Below are 22949 nucleotides of genomic sequence, written 5' to 3' on the forward strand. Positions count from 1 at the left end.
TTATCACATTTACAATAAAATGAATAGATGTGTCCAACACATCAATAATATTTATTATTATAGACTTCAGAAAAGGTGGAGGCGTTCGATGAACTTTCCTTCGAAGCCTGCGCAAGTGCGCAGACGCAGCCGGCGGCAGTATTCGTACGAGAGCCATTAGGTATAAACGTGTTACAAGAAAACAAAACAATTTCTATTCTAATTCAAATATCGCGATATTTTTATATATTATGACAAAAAAACAGCTGTGTGTTTGAAAGTGTTGTGAAGTTAGTGCTTAAGTGTAAAAATAATCAATTAAAAGTAGTAACTAGTGTAATGATAAACCGATGTGGAGTACTACGGCCAGAGCTTAATGTAAGTTTGCAGGCTTACGTGTTTAGGTTATGATAAGCTCATTATTAGCTATTAATAATAACCAAACTATTTTTTCTCTTTATGAATGGGAAATTACTTAAAAAAAATATTAAATTAAAGTACATAACTATTGTAAAAATATATTCATAATTTTTTTATCGCTAATCTCAATAACTTACACAGGTATATATATATATATCTATTCAAAATTCAATTTATAATTGGCGAAGATATTGAGTAATATATATATTTTTATCATTCTTCATTTTATGCATTGTACACATATGTATACACAGACAAAGTGAATAATCATTGATTTTTTTCACTCTTATTAAAGGCGTTTTCTTCGATCTACTATTTATTTGAAAAAAAAAACAAGAATAATAAAATAATATTAAAATTAGTTTTTAAAAGACGAAAATATTGAAGAACATACATCCAAAAATGAGGCTGAATGAAACTCCTTCTTTTTGAAGTCGGCTAAAAACGTTATCAACGATCTATCGAAAGTGTACATCTAATCGATTTATTTAGATTAACAAAATCGTTTCATGGTCAATCGTGAAATTGAATTAGTGCTTTAATTGTTCGTTTGGCAAAGTTAGAATTAATCATATCATCAAAACACGAAATTTATATATTTTTCAATTACACGCTCTTTTTATGTAGGTACATATGTAAATTTATGTAATTTATCAGTCTAGCAATTTTAAACTTTCTATATTTTTAAGTTACATAATGATTATTTAGGTTTTAAAATTCACATATTGCTTTAAAAAAATATCAAAAAAATATAAACTTTTTTAAAGTAATTATTCCCCGAATTTTCATAAGATTCCGTAATCGTTAATTATAATAAATATAAAAGTACTCGTAACAGCTCGTGAATATTCCACTTCTGGTCAAAGGTCTGCTCATTATACCACGCTGCTATGCTCGGTATTGGTGAATGTTGTAAATTATTGTAATCCGACGGTACAATCAAGACTTACGTATTTTATTAATTAGTTTTTATGGAAAAAATAATAATAAACATTTAAAGTCACTATAATATTTATATATAATATATCAAAAAATAAATACTACGTCTCTCAAGGATTTAATTTTGTGAAGACAAATCGAGTATACAACTGTAAATTATTCAAAATCTTTTCGTGATTTGTTTTGAGTCTAAATATCCAGGAAAGTCTGTAGTAGTATATATTATTGTCACTTTATATCATCTGTCTTGTTTATATAACTATCCACTACTAACGTGTTAATTAAGACACTAATCAAAGATATTAGGATGAAATCAAAGACAATTTAGTACTTTTTAATGATTTCTCATATTTCTAAAATAGTATCTTTATAATAGTGTAACTTAATTCCTATTTAATATACACATTATCTTTTTCGTGCAAGAAAATCATTTGTTGGCTTTGTAGAGAAATTCACGAATTATAATTTTACTTTAACTCAAATATTTGTAGATATTTATTTGTAAATGATTGAGATATAAGAATGTAACAATGTACCATTAGGGCAAATCATTTGGTATTCTCGGTGCTCGCGATGTTTTGTGTCGGTGTGTAGAATTTATAATGGGTTGTGACTAGCAGGATCGTCTACCTGCCGTTAATACTAGATCGGTATTTGTTGGATATGATTTGATATTATTTTATTATAACATAAATAAGAACAAGGATACATTGTAATTAAAATAAAAACTATATTCATACTGTGGTGTACTAACATGCGTATCCATGTATATGTAAATTTATACTAATTGTACGATATAATAAAATAAGACGTTAAAGTAACTGCCTGTAAATCACCCACTACTGGGCTCAGGCCTCCTCTCTTTTAGAGGAGGCCTCACAGTTCCAACGTGGTTTGATGGATACATTTGTAGTCGGATTTGCATCCAACAAATTTGTAGTTTTCCTCACAAAGTTTCCCTGCACCGTCGAGAACGAAATAAATAATAAACACTAACACAAATTAAGCACATGAAAATTCAGTAGTGCTTGCCTGGGCTTGAACCCACAATCATCGGTTAAGACTACATTTTCTAACTACTGGAAAATCTCGGCTTTAACGGATAAAATTGGTGAAAATTTGTATGAAAATATTTCTGTTTAAAAATCGTGTACAATTCGAAGGACAAAATTCACCTGAACAAGTCATATGGGTGGTTTGTTGATAACCAGTTCCATAATTAACAAGTTTTTAGCCGTCGCAAAACGGTAATTGTTGAAGCAATACTTTCTCACTTATTAACCGAGACACACACGACATCTTACAGCGGTTTTTATTGAAAAATATTCCATTATTCACCAGGCGGAGAAACGCGAGATGTTTGTCTAGTTCGAACAATCTAAAAAATCTAATATTAATTATTACTTTTATAATCCAAGCAATTAAATTTTCAATCACTAAAATGTTAGTTTGAAATGAATATAAAATACATGACGAAACACGTTTTCGTTTTAATAATTACTTTATCATTAAGCTTAAAGTTAATTGCCTACGGATATTAATTTAAATAATTATTATGGTTCCATAATTAAATTAACTTGCGTTATAAAATGGTTGTGAATTTAGCCATAAAAAGTTTATTTCATTTGTTTAACCAATAACAAATTTGTGCTTAAAAAGTGGTTACATAATACAAAAAAAAAAAAAACTAAAAAACATGTTTTTCAACGAAATAAACTGTATTCATCTTATTCTTGCAGGTAACATTATTTTCCTGTTTCTTGATGTCTTAATATAAAAACCGGAATTAGTTAAAAAATAAAATTTATTACTTTTGGCGTTCTGTTGATATTTGATAAATCTTTATAGTAAGACTTAGGCGAACTGTTTCAGTTTCTTACTAAATAATATTTAAAACTTTTGCAATAAGTAATTTTTATTTATATATTTATTGTCGTTGTAGTAGTCACTTAAAAGTTTAAAGTGATATATATATTAACAATTCATGTTATTCACTTATATATAATTAAAAGCAGTGCATTATGCATATACCAAAAAATGATTTATTTTATAAATTATAGTAGTGAATTCTTAAGTTCCACAGGTCGTTGTCCAGGCGGTCACGATTCATGCTTCACGGCTTGATATCTAACGCATCTCCCACTAAAATCACATTCTGTATTAATGTCAGATATGCCTTTTTTAAATAAACATACCATGTGTTCGGTATACCATGTGTTGTACGATTCGGTTGTTTATATATAAATATTTCCTTGATTAAAAACAGATTGCAGGTAACATTTCAATTATGTAGATGTCTGGATCGAATTAAATCGATCAATCAAAAACCAAATAAGAATATTGAAATTTTAAAATTTAACGTCAAATTAAAACATTCAATCGATTAATAATATTTATTATTATTAAACTGATAATAGGAGGTTTGGGATTACAATCGGGAAATTGAGATTTAACGGGATAATCAAAATCGAATATTGAATGTAGTATTATTCTGTCATATATGTCAATATCATTATTTGAAAATCGTAAAGTAATAGCATCCATTTAATCAAATTAATTATTATTGTACTTTGTACAAGCCAACCTGGGTAGATACTCGTAAGAACGCCAAACAAAATACTTAGTATTGTCGGTTTGTAGTGAGTGAGCCAGTGTAATTACACGCACATGACGGCTTCCAAGGTTTGACGATGACGATGTAAGCGATAGTTAAAATCAATTCATTAAAATGATTATAAGCTTTACTTGAATTACTAACAAAAAAAATTAATTAAAATCAAATTAAACATTAACATATTAATTTATAATACTTTTTAAATATAGGTAGTTGCAACTTTATTTTGACATCAAAGATATTAAAATTATTAATAATATATAAAAGATAATTAAAAATAGTTGCCTCATGATATTTTCCTAACACGAAGTACGAAGTTACGAGCATGAAATAAATGAACAAGCATACTCTAGATGCTCGATATTGAAAGCACGCTCTTCGTTTAATTTGTACGTGCTTTAGACCATCGAGGCTAATCACTATAAAAGAAAATATTACCTAAATAAGACGCATCGTATTCAATTCTAACACTCACAGATAAAGATGATATATGTAAATATTTTTTTCAAATGTTTTTCATTTTATCGTTTAAAAATATATTCAATTTATTTATAAATTAGAGAGAAATCTCAATAAATCAAATATATTTTTTTAGATTTTTAGTTAGTAGAAAGTTTTTAGATATGAGCATAGTAACATACTTATTCTAAACTTAGGTGAAATAAAGATTATTTTTGAGGAAACGAGGCTAAGAACCGGTTAAATCAATAGTGACTTCACAAATTTCTTAGCTTTCATACAATAAATATAAACCTGCGTAGACAACTTGTGCAGGTTTCTAGCTTAATTGAAAATACATAATATTGTAGTCATGCGTACATTAGACATCAACGCGCGTTAACAATTTTTATTTGCTAGAAATGTAATCAAAAACTGAACTAACCAGAATCGTTTTCCTTATAAGCTATTTATTACTATTAATAAATACATTAACAGGATGAAAGTGGTTTTCACATTTTTAATTCAAAAATTATATTAATCCACGACAAAGCCCTTTCAAACAGTCACTACATATTTTATACGCAAGGATTCGAGAAAAAAACGATAAAACATAAATAGACAGATGTTTGTACACCTGTCGACCCTTTCGTGAAGGTTATTTACACTCGGGTCGAATCCAGTATAATAATGAACCAACAGGATTTATACCGTAGAAATTTAAAAATTGTATTAGTATATTACTAAACTTTTGTTGAAAAAATATTTTTTTATTCATCCTTCCTCCTTTATTCAGAACTACATATACTTTAAAATGTCATATATACAATTTGTAATATACAAAGTCGAAATTATTTTAAAAATTAAAATACACGTTTGTATTATTTAAAACTTATTGAGTTGTTTTAAATAAAAAAATAAAAAGTGTGCATATTAACTACCATTCCAACAACAATATTTCATTATTTAGTTGTTGTGAAACTTGTGTGTTCAATTTAATCTTATTTAGCATGTTCATTAAATTACCTTTGAGTATATCTACGGAGTTGTGAATGCCATTAACGTATGTATACCTTGAGTAGTCGCACCGACGGCACGCGAACCTCAATTTTTTTCAACAAATTGCCTTTTTGGTATAGTAAAAGTTACTTTCACTCTTATTGACGCACTTTTATGGTATATTCATCAATTTTATAAGTCATTAAATAATGTATATACAATATACATCGATGATATACATAAATAAAAAAAATAATGGTAAAAAGCAGAAATTATCAAAATCAAATTAAACAATATTTCTATCAAGCAATTTTAAATCAACATTTTATATAATTTAAATGTAGAGCTAAAAATGATATGGAATCAGGGATGTAGCACAAGCAAGAAGTTCATTAGTTAGGTACTTACTATAGGTACGTACTTTTTTTACATTAATTCTAGAATATATTAAATAATATTGTACTTTTTAATTCATTCGAACAAATTGTTTTATAAATTTCTTTTTTTGTTGCAAAGCACTCTTGTAATATAATCAATATAATAAAATTATGTCTTACGCAAGTTAACTTCTAGAGATACCATTCAATTGCTCCATGCCATTCAACCAATCATAAATTTTTTTCACACCGCTCAATTATAAAAATTAAATTGATAATTAATAATTTTTGGTAAGGATTGACTAAAGAGTATCGATATAACTTATAAAAAAAATGATAAGAATGTGGAATAGGTAGTACGTACTTTACGTTTTCTTAATAATAAGCATCATATTTAATTCTAATTTTTAATCTGTTATAGAAAATAATTTATATCTTTTTTTAGATTACGGTGCTAACTGTTCGGTAAATAAAAACTAACTAGTCGTCAGGCACGCAAATATTGGCTACAGTATATTTATTTGCACACACTATAATTTATTCAATATCATACTATTTCTGCCTTGTCATTATTTACTTAAGCGCCATTAAAATGTCTGTACTCGGTTTTAAAGAATACCGTGACAAAATAAAAGTAATTAAATAATTGTATTTTATTTTAAAATATTTGATATTTTTACTGTCTGTCTCAGAAAACTATGGTTATCTTAAGCAATAAATTTTATTTTGTGTGGTTGATTGTACAGGTGCCGGACGTATAATATCTAGACTTTAATCGAACCTTTGATCGAAAGATAACCTTTGATCTTTAAATTATTACAGAGATATGCAAAACAACACTTCAAAACCATCGAACATTTTATTTTTACATTCAATCCTATCTTATAAAATTTGTAAAACGGTAGCAACAAGCAAGGCCTGGTTACAAGCACGATTAACTCCATGCTTTCGTGCAAAGGGTACCGGGTGGCGGGTTGTGGGTACGGCGGACAATCACCCCACGCTACAAGGACGCGTCATTCATAAACTTCTTCGTCACGATCTTAAGCAGTTCGGATACTTTTACTAATATTGAACAATAAAAATTACACGAATAAATCATTGGTGGTGGCTAAATGGTTCTTGGTACAAAGACATAACGCATATTTGATTTATTTATTTAGAAAGATACATCATCGAATTATAATTTTAATAGAACTTATATGATAAAATTTACCACCCCACAAATTCGCTTTTAGTAACTATTAAAAAAAATATGCAAAACACCTACGTAAAAATAATTTTTGACAAAAGCAGTCGCTCTTCTCTTAAAGTGAAGGTTTATTTCATCAGATAAAAGCTGATTCCACTACGCAGCTCGATGTTTTCATTTACCACCGAGCACGAGATTAATTATAAACACAAATTTAGCACAATAAGACTTAAATGCTGGCCCATATTTTAACATCTTCAGTTATCAAAATGATCTATCCTCTGGGCCATCTCGGCTCGCCAAAGACATCCAATGAAAAGCACAAATTACAAAACGTTAGTTAATTTGTATAATTGTACAGTAGTCAGAACCGTTTTCTCGACAGTTATTCAGCTCTGTAAAAGCATCGTAATGAGATTATAAGACAATGAGAATACGTTCGATGTCGGGTGCGAGTATGAAGTATATGCACTGAACATTCCGTTAGAGAGGTGATTGACCAGCCGTCACTCATGTGATAATTATGTCCTTTTCCTACTAGCTTTCTAACGCTTCTTTCTTCAGCTTAAAACTTAATACAAAAAGACTTTATTATTTAATATTTTATTTAACTCAGCACATATTTATATATATATATATATATATATATATATATATATATATATATATATTAGTGTTATATTGTATAGTTAAATAAAATAGAGATTAGATTAGAGAGAGAGATTAGATTAGATTACAGAAAAATAAATATATCAAGACGCAGTAAAACACCATTTACAACATATATAAAGTTCAATGACTCTATTTTTTATTATGAATCCTACAAAATATCTTTAGAATCCATCCAAAATATAAAGAAAGAGGAAATGGAGGAATTAAAATTTTACGACTTGTATCACGTAGATTAATTGACCCTTACCAAAGACTAAAAAATATTTATAACGGGTGTTTACATTAGTAAAATAAATATCACAATTAGCTAAATGATAAAATTAAGATTTAAGTTTCTTATTTTCTATCTTTATTAGGAGAGGTTATTGCGGTAAGCTTCCGTCGTATGATTTATGCATATGAAAGCGAAGGTCTTGATCGATGGATTACTTATGGTAAATTAACTTCTTATATAAATGCCTTTTAACGGCATCGGTTATAAATAGTTATATAAATGTATCTTCATTTTTGAATGTGGTACAAAATTAAATTAAAATAAGCTTAATATACATTTAGTTTCTTACAAGTGCTTTTGAATAGTAATTTTACAAAATAAATTGGACCTAACGCAACCATTGAGTCGGAATGCAGTACCTCCTTTTTATCGAGAATAACGGACGAGAAAGTCCGTCAGTAGATAGTGTTATAGGATTTATTGTTAATATATATAGTGTCAAAATACTTTTTAAACAATTTTTCTCATAAATATCTCGTTTGCTTGGCCACTCGCACGTAATGTAAAAACCCGTCTTTCCTATACAAATATTTATTTTATTAGTGAAAACCAATACAGTTAGGCAGTTGCAGTGAGCTCAGTGTAGGTCATCAATATGTACCTAATACAAAGTATTTCATCGAGTATCATTAAATTCCTTGGCTAGATTAGAATTCGAAATTTTGACAAACAGATTTAAAATTAATTTGGTATAAATACGATTAATAACTAAAGATTTGAAGAATTACAAAAAGGACAAATTACAGTTGGTAATTTCAAAAAGAACGGCGCCTAAATTTTAGATACTAAAAATGAGGATAACCTATAAAAAAAAACTATCAATATATTTATGTACATAAAATTGATGATGATGGCTGAAATTAGTATAGAAAACAAAATCGAAAACAACTATTCTAGAAAAAAAGTTATACAATTGTTAATGTTTTTTTAATATCATAAATCACCAATCGAAAATATTCAAATTCAAGTGAAGGCCACAAAGATTGCGCAAACAATAACTGTATCACAGTACAAAAACACTCACTAATTGTTTTACTCAGAAGGACAAGGACACAATGCATTGTTTTGGCTGTAACGCTGGTATATGGTGTTTGATATCGTATTTTTATCTTCTCTGCAATCATTGTATTATGATACAATGTTGTTGACTTTAATGTAATAAAAATGTATAGGTACGCTTTTAATTATCCACATCGTTACTGAGGTAATCATTTATTATTATGAGTTTTTTACGTTCGTAGCAGTAGTAACAGTAACAGCCTTTTAATGTCCCACTGCTGGGTTAAGGGCCTCCTCTCCCTTTCGAGGAGAAGGTTTAGTGCTTAATCCACCATACTGCTCCAATGCGGGTTGGTAGAATACACATGTGGCACAATTTCAATCAAATTAGACACATGCAGGTTTCTTCACGATGTTTTCCGTCACCGTCAAGCACGAGATGAATTATTAAGCACATGAACATTTAGTGGTGCTTGCCCGGATTTGAACCCACGATCATCGATTAAGATTCACGCGTTCTAACCACTAGGCTCTTACGTTTTTACGTTCGTGTCTTATATCAATTAAATCGCTATTTATAAGTATATAAAACTTAAAGTCGTAATAGCCCGTTAATATTTTATTACAGGTAAAGTCGTTTCTTTTGTCATATTAAGGATAATGTATGAAGCTTACCAGGACGCTGCTTCACTGCGGGTCGGGTAAAAAAATGTGGACAATTCATCGGGCAAGTTTAGCGAAATTTTCGAACGGGCGAAATTCTGTGTTTGCCCGGATTTGAAGCAGTGATCTTCGAATCATTTTTGAGTCATTTGTAATATTAAATTTATTTTTTTCTGAAATGATCTCTCAAAATAATTGGTTAGTAATGTAATAGCTATTAACATATAAAAAATACATACAAAAAACAAAATAACTTACCTGCGCTGTACCGATAATTTAAAAATGATTAGGTTTGATATTATATTTGGTTTTATTAAATTCTGCTTGATCAGGTTACAGCAGTTCACATATAAATATATGTGCACATTGTATGTTTATTATAATTTGCCACATATATTTTGTATTATTTATAATTTGGGTCTAAAATAGGAGGTCTTATTTAAAATGACAGGTTCGCACAAGCAGATATTATAGAATTGTCCTTGGAGTATTATTTTTATTTATTTCAGTATTAATATTTACTATATAGATATTAACTTATCTCTGTTATTGTAACTTATAAGTAATATTCAAATAAGTATAATCTAAGTATATCCTGCTGAGCCAGTTAGTTTCGAACCGAAAGTCTTAGAAAATGTACTTCTGCATTATTACCGAGTAATTTTGTTGTCAAATCGTTATATTTTCCTGGAAATGTATCCTCGTTTAAAAAAATAATACCAGACTGTTTACTATAAAATAAAATGATGTTTTGTTTGGAAACTTATAACATTCCCGGATAAATAGAAACGTTTAATCTATAATGAAATACTTTATATGAAAGTGCTCATTCCTAGAAGAATAACGCTTTTACTTTTTGTTTAACTGTACATAAAGCTTTTTAATACCTAACTATAATAACACCTAACAGTATAAGTAATTCGATTTCAATTTCTCGACCACAATAAGTGAATAAAATAGTGGTGGTATCGATTTACGGTCAGCGAATCGAATCGATGCAGAAACCAATGCAGATGTCGATCATAAATATAGAAGGCAGACGTGTAACTTTACACTGCACCTACTTTGTCGTAATTACACTTTTAAATCACCTCGCTTGATTGATTATAACGACTCATGAGTTTTGCGCAAGTAGTTCAATCTGTCAGATTTTTTTATTGAATTCATTTTGCCTATACATTATTTATAAATCTCGAACAGGAACTGAGTAAGTCGTTAGGAACATGCTCGTATATTGTAAGAAATATATGCTGTTATTTCTTCGTTTAGTTTAATATGAGTTTCATATTCCGTTAAGTTTCGACGCGGTTAATATGCATACAGCTTTCATAATTTATCATACCTATTGACCAGCCAAAGTCGAATCAAAGTCGAATAATCAGCAAAGATGAGTTTATGTAGGTACTTATAATTTTCACATAGTTAAACTTACATAAAATTAATTTATAGGTATAGTTGCGATAAATTGCGGAACCTTACTTGTGAGCCAATCTACATTATTATTAATCATTGAAATGTTACCAGTAATAATATCCTGGGACATTTTTCACACACGGCCATCTGATCCCAAATTAAGCTTATACAAAGCTTGTGCTATGGAAACCAGACAACTGATGTACTACATATACTACTTTTCTTTTGTAAATACATACTTATATAGATAATTACACCCAGATTCAGGACAAACAGACATGTTCATGCACACAAATGTCTGTCCTGGGTGGGAATCGAACCCACAACCTTCGGCGTGAAAAGGCAAGTATCTACCGACCACGCCAACCGGCTCGTGGAAACCAGTGGAAAAAAACTATTCATTAATTACCATAATCTCAAATACCTACTTCTTGTTAGACGATATATTTCAATAATAGCTGTTCTCGCGTTAGAAAGCTCGAGTCAGTCGGTAAAAATGTACGCCAGTATTAGCAAAGAACACACCTTCGCCAGCGGCTGCACCCACATTGTTAAACTATGTACTATTCAACAGATGATTATTTATAAAGATTGACTTAAATAAATATAAGTACCGTGGTAAATTAAAGTCACATTAACGCAGTCGCGATTTGTACAGTAGCTATTTTTAATAAAAAAATAAAAGTTTTGTCTAATATATTATGTTTTTTTATCTTGCCTAACAAAACAAACTGCTGATTATAATTTTAGCACATGTTTGCAGTTTTTTTTGTAAAATAGGTAGGTATTCAGAGGAGAATATGGGCCTGATGGTAAGTGATCACCAACGCCCATAGACATTGGCATTCTAAGTAATATTAACCATCGTTTACATCGCCAATGCGCCTACAACCTTGGGAACTAAGATGTTATGTCCCTTGTGCCTGAAACTTGAAGTTGAATTTAATAAACGCTAACAATTATATTATACGCAGCACTTGTATATATTCTTTTAGAACAGGATTATTGAGTATTATATACTAATACAGAACGAAAACATTATTCATTTTAAACGATTAAAGAAGGCAGCAGTAATTAAATTTTATTTGACATTTCGTTGATTACTACTATTTCAAACGTTATTTGGGGACTGGAACTCAATTTTTAGTACATACTCATGTTTTAAAAACAGAATGTTTTAAATGAATGTTTTAAAACCAAAAAAAAAGACTAAACTCATTCAATTCTGTTAACTTTTTTCCTAGTTATTGTTATTGATCAGATAAATGATAAATCTGGGTTATTCAAAAGGTAAGTGAACTAACTCTTGAGAATGAGATCTGAGCGAAATCCGGAAGCAGGCGTGTGCGCGGGCGACTATCTGTAACATCACAAGATAGAAGAACAAATGTCTAATTCGTTACATAAAATAGCTTTTTGTATTAAGAAATAAAAGTGACGTAGTTTACTCCAAATGAAATATCTATCTATACTAATGAATGAGGAGACTTTTTTGTAATGTATAACTAAAAAATTAATGAAACTATATACATAAAACATATATTAGAAGATGCAGTGCCATTTGGAAAAGATTCTAGTATATACATATATATGTATAATCCGTTTCGCAATATCACACGCTTTAAATATAGACGTGAATTACGTGTTCTTATTATTATATAAGCAATGTAATGTATGTAAGTAAAAATTTTAGCTACCTGAATTATGTTAATCATTTTAATAATCACGGAGCGAGACCACTAATTATGTTTAATGTGTATCAGTTTGCTTCAGACGAACAATTGTTAAACCAAAAATCCACTGTTTGCATTCACACTTAACTCTGTTGTTAATATTTATATAAATATGTTATTAATATTTATGTAAATAATCTAAAAAATATACATGTGGAATTTAAAGTTCGAAAGAAAAGTGTTAATAGATATTTTATTTTTATTAAGTGTTAATAACCATTAAATAGTCGAATAAAATAATTTGAAATTTTCCACGCATTTTGTTTTACATAAGGATCATATATACTTTCACTTGAATATAAAATATGTATAGTCGATAACCGATTTACAAACGAATGTTTTTATAAATTGCTGGTTTTGCATAAATCCAGTGAATATGCGGATTTTTAAAACTATAAAATATCATTAGTTTAAATAACGGCCGCATGTCAAATTAAGCTTTCACTATATATGTAATACTTATTTGTTTGTTCTCTTATTTGTTACCAAAAAGTTGCTTATAAAAAGTCTATGTACAATTTTTAACTTTATAAGATCTTCGATTGTTGAATTTCTATCACATTAACATATTTGGAAAAGAAAAATATCTAAATATATACGAACATTAAAGAAAATCTTGTCTTGACGTCATTTGGGATTAACCCAGAACAACAGGTCCTAACAACAAATTATCTCGACACCACAATCTTACCATATTTGATCTGTATTAAATTGAGTACATGCTTACTACTAAATAATGTTGTTATTTTGAGCTACGTTAGGTAAAATCAAATATATTAATAATACAAGTAGTTAATATGAATTCAAAAATAATGGTTGTATAAGTCGTATTAAGCATAAGAGCATAAATTTGAAAAAAAAAATTACGTAATTGAAAACAAACATTTTTGCACGTATGATTTAAAACCGTCACGCGTATTCCGCCTTATTTACCATTCTAACGTGGGTTTTCGGTTACTACATAGCATTAATAAGCTTAGTGACCTTCTTGGTAGTAATGTGTTCAAAATTTATAATACAATTATTACGAATAAGTATTCCAAACTGGCTTAGTGCAGTTTCACAACAACAAAACAAAGTATATATATATGTATAAATAATTAATTAGTATCTACAACAAGGAGCATTTATTTTTAAGTTATCAACGAAAATCTAACTGTGTAATCTAAATTTTAAAAATCAATACATCCTGAAGATTTTTAACCGACCTGTCTCATTTTATTTTTTCGACATTTTATCAATGCTTTTCAATTTTATACACTTTTGTGTATACATCTACGTATTAAAAAGTAAAAAAGAGCAACTAAACCTAAAATATGAAAATTAATGTCTTGACCTTAAACACAAGTTATTTATAGAGTCTGTAAGGGACATAAAAACCTATCTGATGAAGCTTAGCAAGCGACTGTATCTTGGCATAATCGGAATAACTCATCACTTCGCATGATGATGCAGAATCCGAGCTGAGAGAAACGCGACTTCGAAAGTAAAATTATCAAGATAAAAGATTCATCCTCGTTCCGGTACTGATTTTACTGTGGTAACCATATTTTTGTTGCCTTATTGTAGATCAAGTTTTTTAACAAACAAATAATATTATAAAGCAATTATGTAATAATTTCTAAAATTAATCTAGTATATTCTTTATTTTTATTATATCTAAAAATAAAATATTATGTTTTAATTTATCTTGAAAGGAATACCTACTAGATACCTAAAAATTTGGTCACGAATACAATCTTAGACACTAACTTAATATGCATTATACTTGTGTTGAATGCCATTCATCAATAAATCTTTTAGTGTCGCCGTTGCTGGTATAATTAATAATGGGGTCTAAACTTATTTGTTAGTTATTAGAAATTGGCAATAAATGTTTAAAAAAATCCATTAAATTATAAATCATAGCCTATCTATAACTGTAGGTATATCGCACGTGTAAATCATTTTACTAAGCGGTGAAAGGAAGAAGATAAATATTGTAAAATAAATGTAACACTTTTTCGCTATTAGTAAATCACTTTCTATTAAACTAAAAATAAAACAAAACCTCATATTAAACAAACAATCAAAAATGAAACTCAATAGATACTACTGGATAGCAAAAGTAAATGAAATATGATGAATTATTTACTTTTACTAATTAGTTATGGTGAATTATAAAAAAACTGAAATTTCTGTCTGAAAGCGATAAACTCAAAAAGTTCAGGTGCATAATTCATTGTTTTACGTAATTTACCTATTTAAAATACGACGATTATTGTTGAAGATTTCGGAAAAATTCATACCGACTGGTAGCTTTACTGGCGTGCGCCGCCTAAACCAATGGTATTATATCTATACCCTTTACAGGTATATAAACGTGCGAAAGCCATGCGGAGCCGGAACAGGTAGCTGGTATATACCGTTCCGTATTTATGGGGTAATTTTAGCAGAAATAATGTTAATTTTATTCTAAGCACGTATTTCTATCATTTTATCTAAATCAGGGCATTGCGACAAGCTCAATGTTTTAAACAGGTGCTTGGAAACAGGTTCCACGACTGTCTCATACAAGCAAACAACTGCTCTCCGACTCAGTATAAATTTATTACCGTAGTAAATGTGCTAAGTTCATCTATATTCGTAATTAAATATGATTTATGTTATATAATTATTTTTTCCATTTACTGTCATAATGAGTTTGTTAGTGAATAATGAATTAACGAGACATACAAATTGTAATAAAAGTATCGACAATATATAAATTCCTTATATATCAATTTTAGAAATTAATCAATAAACAGTTATATTTTATTTATGCCGCCAGACACTGGCCTACATTTAAATATCACCATCAATTTTTTGGGTAACATTGCAACTAGAATTTTTTGTCATTTTATGACTTAGTGATTGTAATTAGTCTTTACTGAGGTACCTAACCTATAGGCATATAGGAAGGTAGAATAGATAAAGCTTTAAGTTATCATTTTTGTATATACAATTATTTATTTCAAATTGTTTTTATTATTTTCATTGTATTGAAGGCGTAGGTCTCTTTAAGGGAACATTCAAGTTTTACCATTGTTCATCTAATTTCAGAGATTAAATCGTCATCACTAATGTGCGGTGGGGGAACGCGGATGTTGCGAAGATGCGCGAGGAGGAGCTGGAGGTGGCGCTTAAGGTGGTGATAGTGGGCGACGGCGGGGTCGGCAAGTCCAGCATGATCCAACGATACTGCCGCGGGACCTTCACGCGAGATTATAAGAAGACCATCGGGGTTGATTTCCTAGAAAGACAGATTGAGTTAGTCTTTGTTATATTGCCTTTGATTTAAATTTTATAATTAAAATTAAGTTAACGATGAGTCATCCTGAAATATGAACTTTTTGTATGAACTTCATATCGAAGATTTAACGTGAATTTAATATTATGTTGAAAATTAATAATCTAAAATCAAAAATAGTAAAAATAAATATTTTTACTTGGTCGTACAGCTTTATGCAAACTTGTATCTCTAGGTAACCACCCACTTACAACATATTTTATTGTTGTTTCGATTTGAAGGGCGAGTAAGCCAGTGTAACTAATTACTGACACAAGGGACATAACATCTTAGTTCCCAAGATTCGTGTCACATTGACGATGTAAGAAATGGTTAATATTTCTTACAGTGCCAATGTCTGTGGGCGGTGGCGACCACTTAACATCAGGTGGCCCATTTGCCAGTCCACATACCTTCATTAAATAAAAATAAATAAATCCTAAAAAACACATCAACGGAGATTGCAAATTGTATTCATGTCTTATGTGCTTAATACGAAGGTTTCTCTGAATTAATAACTAAGTTTCTATGAAGGCATGCATTTAATGCACCTTTAATAATATTGAAGGTACCTGATGCAATTTTAAATACATTATCGCAAGGATAGTGACAAAACCAGTATTAATACAATATAGAAATCTTGTTGAAATACTCGGTAAGAAGTTAGGTCGTATTAATATAGAAGACATTAATCTTTTGATATCGATCAAACACTCTTTGAGGGTTAAAGGCTATGAAAAAACTTTAGGTGATAAATTTAATTATGCCATTATATAACTATACATTTTTCATCAGTGATAGGGCTTTCACCACCCGTCATCCAAGCGCCAAAGTAATTCTTATTGATGGAAACACATCAATAAGAATTACTTTTTTTGAAGGATGAGTGAGCTAGTATAAATAGAAGCACAATGGAGATAACATCGTAGTTCGAAAAGTTGGCGTTAGGGTGTAAAAAATATTCAATAGTTATTCCTTTCAGTACCATGTCCATGAGCAATGGTGAACACTTACCACCAGACATAGATAGTATTTTTATTGATAAAGATAAAAAAGTAAGTGCCAGGGAATCTTAAGACTGGCTACAGCAGAGCTATTTAGAAAAATATAGTCGAGACTGCTTGTAAATATACATATAATTATACGTAAGTATATAAAATTCATACGCGTTCTTTATTTTTTCAGTATCGATGGCGAGGAGGTCCGGCTAATGTTGTGGGACACGGCTGGGCAAGAGGAATTCGACGCGATCACCAAGGCATACTATCGAGGCGCACACGCTTGCGTACTAGCCTTCTCCACCACCGACCGAGACTCCTTCCTTGCACTGCATTCTTGGAAACTTAAGGTAATTAAAAAATAATATTTTGTCACAGTTTACTGATTTACAAATAGAATGATCTTTTATGAATATCAGTAACAGAATATATACATATAAAAGATTTTTTTTGCCTATTTTTATACCTACTGTTACGTAGACATATTCTTTTTTTCTAGTTTCACATTTTAATATGTTCTCATATTCGCTGTAAAATGTTAAAAGATAACATGATTTCTAGTTTTGCTCTGTAAAGAACATATATACAAAAAATAGTATATTTTATTGTAATGAATATAAACTATAGTTACATAGTGTTATATAGAGATATATTAAAATAACGTTTGCAAAAATATATACGTATAATTAAAAAAAATGCACTGACATTTGTAAATATTGAAACGCACTAGTCTCTGTAATATTATATGTCATATTCTCTATTTCGGACATGCAAATTCTGTACTTCATGCAATGACCGCAAAACGTCGTCCGTGAGATCTATCCTACGATATGTTGCCGATATGTATATTTCGCTAAAATTGTTTACTAATACCTAATATTTAAAAATATTCATAAGTTCATATTATGACCTAACAAGTTCTAGAAATAATTATTTTTATAATGCAGCGAGGATCTAATATCCTCATTCCTTTTTTGATGAACTTAAAATATAAAATAAATATCTAAATTCGATAATAAACACTACAACAGATAAACTATGTCACGACCCGCGGCGCACTTTCCGCTACACTACGCTGTAATCTAAAACATGTATATCGCATACATAAATTCAACGAAATGCTCATATTTCTATAGAGCTTCTATACCTATATTTGAATCCGGTGCGTCGTCATATAAAATTGCGAAATATTTAGTAAGATGTCTCGCTGGTTTTACGGGTTTTTTACGATATTTATCTTCGTTTCGACCGATGTGACCTGTATCAAGAATGTCGAAAGCGAGGACCAGTGCATCGATTACTACAAAACTGGTGAGAACTTCGATTTAAACCTGTTAACTGGTGACTGGTACGCGGTGTATTATTGGCCACCGATACAGAGAAGAAGGAGTAGTTGTGAAGTGATCAAGTTTCAAAAGGCGAATCAGTCAGAATTAGAGTCTGGTTGCGAAAATAATTTACCGACAGATACCGCGATTTTGAAGTCCAGTTATAAGAATAATTCAGGCAAACAAAAGAATGTGTATTATTATGGCACAGAGGAAGTTAAGCATCAAATTCGTTCGTGCAATCTTGTGTCGAAGTACATATTTATAAAAGTGGATGATGAATACGTGATGGGAATCAATTGTTCGTCAGGTGGCAGAGGGATTCTTCTCGCAAAAAAACAACCCACAAATGAGGAAGTACAGGACGTCGTAGAAGATATAGACATTATGACAGGCCGGCAAGGAAGCCCGGATTGTCCACTCGCTCGTTAAATTAATCTTAGTAATAATATATTAATATAATTAAATATATATATTAATATTTATATTATATTCAGTAAGCTTTCCTATACAATATATAAAATGCTTAAATTACCTAAGATGTTTTATTTTAATACAAATTGATCTTTAAATAGTTTTCTTTACCTACTATAACTTTTTATTTTTTAAATCTTTAAATGCATTCAATTTTGTTATCGTATCATAATTTAGGATTCTGCTTCTAAGAAAGAAAAAGTTAACTAATTTTCTCACTCTTTTAAATTCATATCGGTGCAAATATTTTTTACTTTAATTTAAATAACCAGTATAAATGAAACGGAGTATCCGTTATTCTACACTTTCTATCATCTATCATAATAATTTTGCTTGTATATAACATATAATATGTTTTAAAATCCAAATATTATGGCAAATTTCAATTAACAAAAATATTATTATTTATAACACATACAATGTTAGTCTAAGTAAGCATTTAAACAGGCAAATTACATAATATTAGTTAGCAGAAGTACTACTTTATTAATAAATCTACTTTATTAATAAATACTACTATTATCAACTTTATTAATAAGAACTACTTTATTAATAAATCTGAATTCCGATTGGACAACAAATGAGCAAATCCTTCTGTCACAACTAGCAAAAAAAAGTATTTTAAAATGTTCTTATTTATTCTTCTTCGAAAGGTGATTTTTCCTTGATTACACGATACGATTACTTATGTATATAGTTAAATACATTTTTCAATTTTAAAAATATATACCTATTTTCAGGTGGAGAATGAATGCGGAGAGATTCCTACAATAATAGTGCAGAACAAAATTGATCTCATGGATCAATGTGTCGTAGGACCGTTAGTATTTCTTTTATTAATTTCAACATGGTTATAAAATTTAAGTATTCAATCCCAAACTCTCTAAATGAACCAATCTCGAAATCTACTTCCTCCATGCTTCCAGAAAGTTGATAAGTGATAACTGTAACGGAAACCTATTGTCGATAATCAGACTAAGTATATTTTTGGCTTGCATCTGCCTTTCTAACTATAAATGCATCAAATCGAATTCATTTTAAAGTTAAATTAATAAATACCTAATAATTATTATAAATAATATGAAAAAATATATCATGACGTGTTATTCATGCATCATTGGATAGGTATTTTTAAGCTGAACAAAAGTTACTATAGCGTTTAGTTCCAAATCTTAGTCCGTTGTGAGTTATGGATAAAACGATGAAACACGTCACTTTAACAATAGACAAAAATAATGTTTTTCCCCAATACAATGCATCCCGTGAATTAATACTAGTAACGACTACCTATCTACCGTTATCATCAGCGTCACACGGAGTTTTTTTAAAATAAAACACAATAAGCTATTTTGTTGCTTTTATATTTTTTTAGATTGTTTCATAAAAAATCACATACCTACTCTGCTTTTATTATGACCTCATTTAAGATAAGGCCTCCTACTATCCCTAATGCCTTGACACATCTTTATCTTTTGGACACTTAGAAAAACTATTAATGGAGTCCAAAACATCGGTGAATTTTTAATTTTAAAAGTATTGATTATCACGGCATCTTTTACTTTTATGTAAAGAACGCACTACAGATGTAGTGACTCTCCTATTAAGTAAGAAGGATACTTAGTTATATTTTATTTACCGCGGAGCTCAATATACGTAAAAAAACCAGCTCTCTTAAAACTCAGCAGTTATCGCTAGTTATTACGGTTTATTGGATAAAACGAATTTTGAATGTGCAGTGATGAAGCGGAATTAGTAGCGCGAGCGTTGGGCTGTCGGCTCATGCGGGCGTCGGTAAAGGAAGACGTGAACGTGGGGGCTGTGTTCCGGGCACTCGCCGCGCGCTGTCTCGCCGATACGCGCCGCGAGCACGCCGAAACGCCACCCGTCTGCGTTGCACCCGTTATAGGTATTTCACTTTTTTTAAACGTTAATACTTCTACAGCAATGCGAGGATATAATGATTAGATCATAAACAATAATATTTCACAGTAAATCTTTTGCGTATAGTTAATTAATATTTTTAGGTACTTTTACAAATCATAACAGCAACGGCACGATCCTGCTGCGGCCGACGAAACACCGGCCCGGCGGTAAGAAAAAGAATGTACTCAAAAGCGCGTGTCGGATACTGTAAAAAATATTACAAACAGACATTTTTACATATAGTTAATATAAATAAATCCCTCTTCATTAGGGAAAAAAAGGAATTGTGTATATAAGATATCAAGCTAAGCATACTTTTAAATTAAATGAATAAACCAATTCTTGCTTAAAAATTAATTAAAAATGTATATTATAAGAAGATAGATTTATTGTTACAAAAATATCATGTATTAAAAAAGCACAAAATGTAGTGTAGTGGTCGTGATATAATTGTTAACGTAAAATATAACATAAAAATAATTCATTGGCATACAAGGTGCTTTGATGCGTTTAGTTTTGTACATAATCTGTATGTATAGATAAGCAGCCATGTAAAAGTTGATTTTGAATCATTATAATATTTAGTTTTAAGCTATTTATAAAAAATATTCCAACATCGAAAAATAATGTAATGACTACTAACACTTCAATTTTCTAGATTAAAAGAAAACTAAAACTTTTTTTAACATTATGTTTATATCTTACCGTTTTAATGTAAATATATTTGTGCTAAAATTAAAGCTAATAAATTTTAAATGGTTTTTAATTTTTTATGCAATTATATGAATACGTTATAAACGCGTTCATATAAATAATTATTATAAATATTTACGGTTTATCTTGTGTTTCTTTGCTCTCATCGCTCGAATTAAAAAATATATACATTTTTTATATTTTATCATTGAGGAAAAATTCATAAATAAAACAAAAGAAGTGGATAAACATTTATAGCACTTTAATATTTAACATAAAACTATGATTGGTACCTGTACATCGTGTTATACAACAAAATTTTATATATAATAATTTCTTTCTTACTCATTATTATAATTTATAACTGCGCATGTTTCTTTTTTATACAAAGGTTAACATAACTGTCATAAAGAAACTTTATGACAGTTTATTACCGCTTTAATTATTATCTGGCGACATTGACAGAACCTGTAATTAAATATCTTATAATTTTTTACTTGTTATAATTTATCGTGTTCGAAATTTACGTAACTACATTTGATGTTGATACATGTTTTCAAACTATATAGTAATGATTTATTCGTACAATTACGAGATATATTACCCTTGTTTACTATTATTAAAAATATTATGAGAGAATTTCATGGTTCAGTGACTCTTGTATTATATTTATCAAAATCTATTTGACTTTACAAGGTTTTAATGGAGCATTTCAATTAGCTACGTGCATTGATACTTAGTCTTTGATACTGTTACGAATATTACGATTAAAATTATCTTAATGTGGTGGGAATCACGTGCTATGCTATACGCACACATGCATAACGATGTTCGATCACAATCGTGTAAGCAATAATACCTATGACAAACCTTAAGTCTTTTGTCGCAAAGTATTTGATACAATTTTTATATATTATAAGTTTTAATCTAGATTCTTGATGTAAACACTTCTTCACTATTTATATACCTTTTTTAATTCATTAATTAAATTGCGAGCATTTGGAATATAACTACACATTTTAACACATTTAAAATGTCTGATTTTGTATACACATTGTACTGAATACGTCGAAAATATTGCAGGCTGCTGTGATATGAATCATTTACATTAATTAAGAATTAATTTACCGCGCAATTTTATAAGATTATTAGAATACCTTATACCAAGAATAGTTTTTTTTAATGTTAATGTTCGTAATTAAGTGAGCTAAAATAAAAATATCCTGCTTTGCATTAAAACTATTCTATAATAAAGAAAAATCTTTATTCATTTTACTGAACCCATCAAAATTTACAGAGAAATTATTAATATGTTACCATGCATGTATCCAATATGTTATTATAAAAAAAAAAACATTTTTTCTTAAAAAATACTTTAAAGTAATAAAATAAACGTTCAGGAACATTTCCTACACATCAAACTAATATTTTATAATGTGCAAAAATGTAAAAAAGAATTATTATAGTTTTTAAGTAGAAAATTAATCCAAGAAAACTGAAGTGTAAAAAATAAT

At 29.3% G+C, this 22949-nt stretch overlaps 2 protein-coding genes across 2 annotated transcripts; both read left to right on the forward strand.

Moving 5' to 3' along the window:
- The first annotated feature begins 156 nt into the window (after nucleotides 1–156).
- On the forward strand, nucleotides 157–21372 carry LOC126775024 (ras-related protein Rab-23). Its single transcript, XM_050496741.1, has 6 exons — nucleotides 157–357; nucleotides 15794–16000; nucleotides 17205–17367; nucleotides 19560–19639; nucleotides 20556–20725; nucleotides 20844–21372. Exons 2-6 carry the CDS (start codon nucleotides 15846–15848, stop codon nucleotides 20951–20953), a joined length of 678 nt encoding a protein of 225 aa, XP_050352698.1. The 5' UTR covers nucleotides 157–357; nucleotides 15794–15845; the 3' UTR covers nucleotides 20954–21372.
- Nucleotides 18089–18879, forward strand: LOC126775034 (uncharacterized). Its single transcript, XM_050496761.1, has one exon. The coding sequence runs from the start codon at nucleotides 18217–18219 to the stop codon at nucleotides 18775–18777; it is 561 nt and encodes a 186-aa protein (XP_050352718.1). The 5' UTR covers nucleotides 18089–18216; the 3' UTR covers nucleotides 18778–18879.
- Nucleotides 21373–22949: the final 1577 nt, after the last annotated feature.

The sequence above is a fragment of the Nymphalis io genome, chromosome 17 (genome assembly GCF_905147045.1).
Source record: "Nymphalis io chromosome 17, ilAglIoxx1.1, whole genome shotgun sequence".
Taxonomy (NCBI): Eukaryota; Metazoa; Arthropoda; class Insecta; order Lepidoptera; family Nymphalidae; genus Nymphalis; species Nymphalis io.

Coding starts and splice junctions, on each gene's coding strand:
- LOC126775024 (XM_050496741.1), top strand. CDS start 15,846: ATGCGCGAGGAGGAGCTGGAGGTGGCGCTTAAGGTGGTGATAGTGGGC. Junction 17,368..19,559: donor TGCATTCTTGGAAACTTAAG/GTAATTAAAAAA, acceptor ACCTATTTTCAG/GTGGAGAATGAATGCGGAGA. Junction 20,726..20,843: donor CTGCGTTGCACCCGTTATAG/GTATTTCACTTT, acceptor TAATATTTTTAG/GTACTTTTACAAATCATAAC.
- LOC126775034 (XM_050496761.1), top strand. CDS start 18,217: ATGTCTCGCTGGTTTTACGGGTTTTTTACGATATTTATCTTCGTTTCG.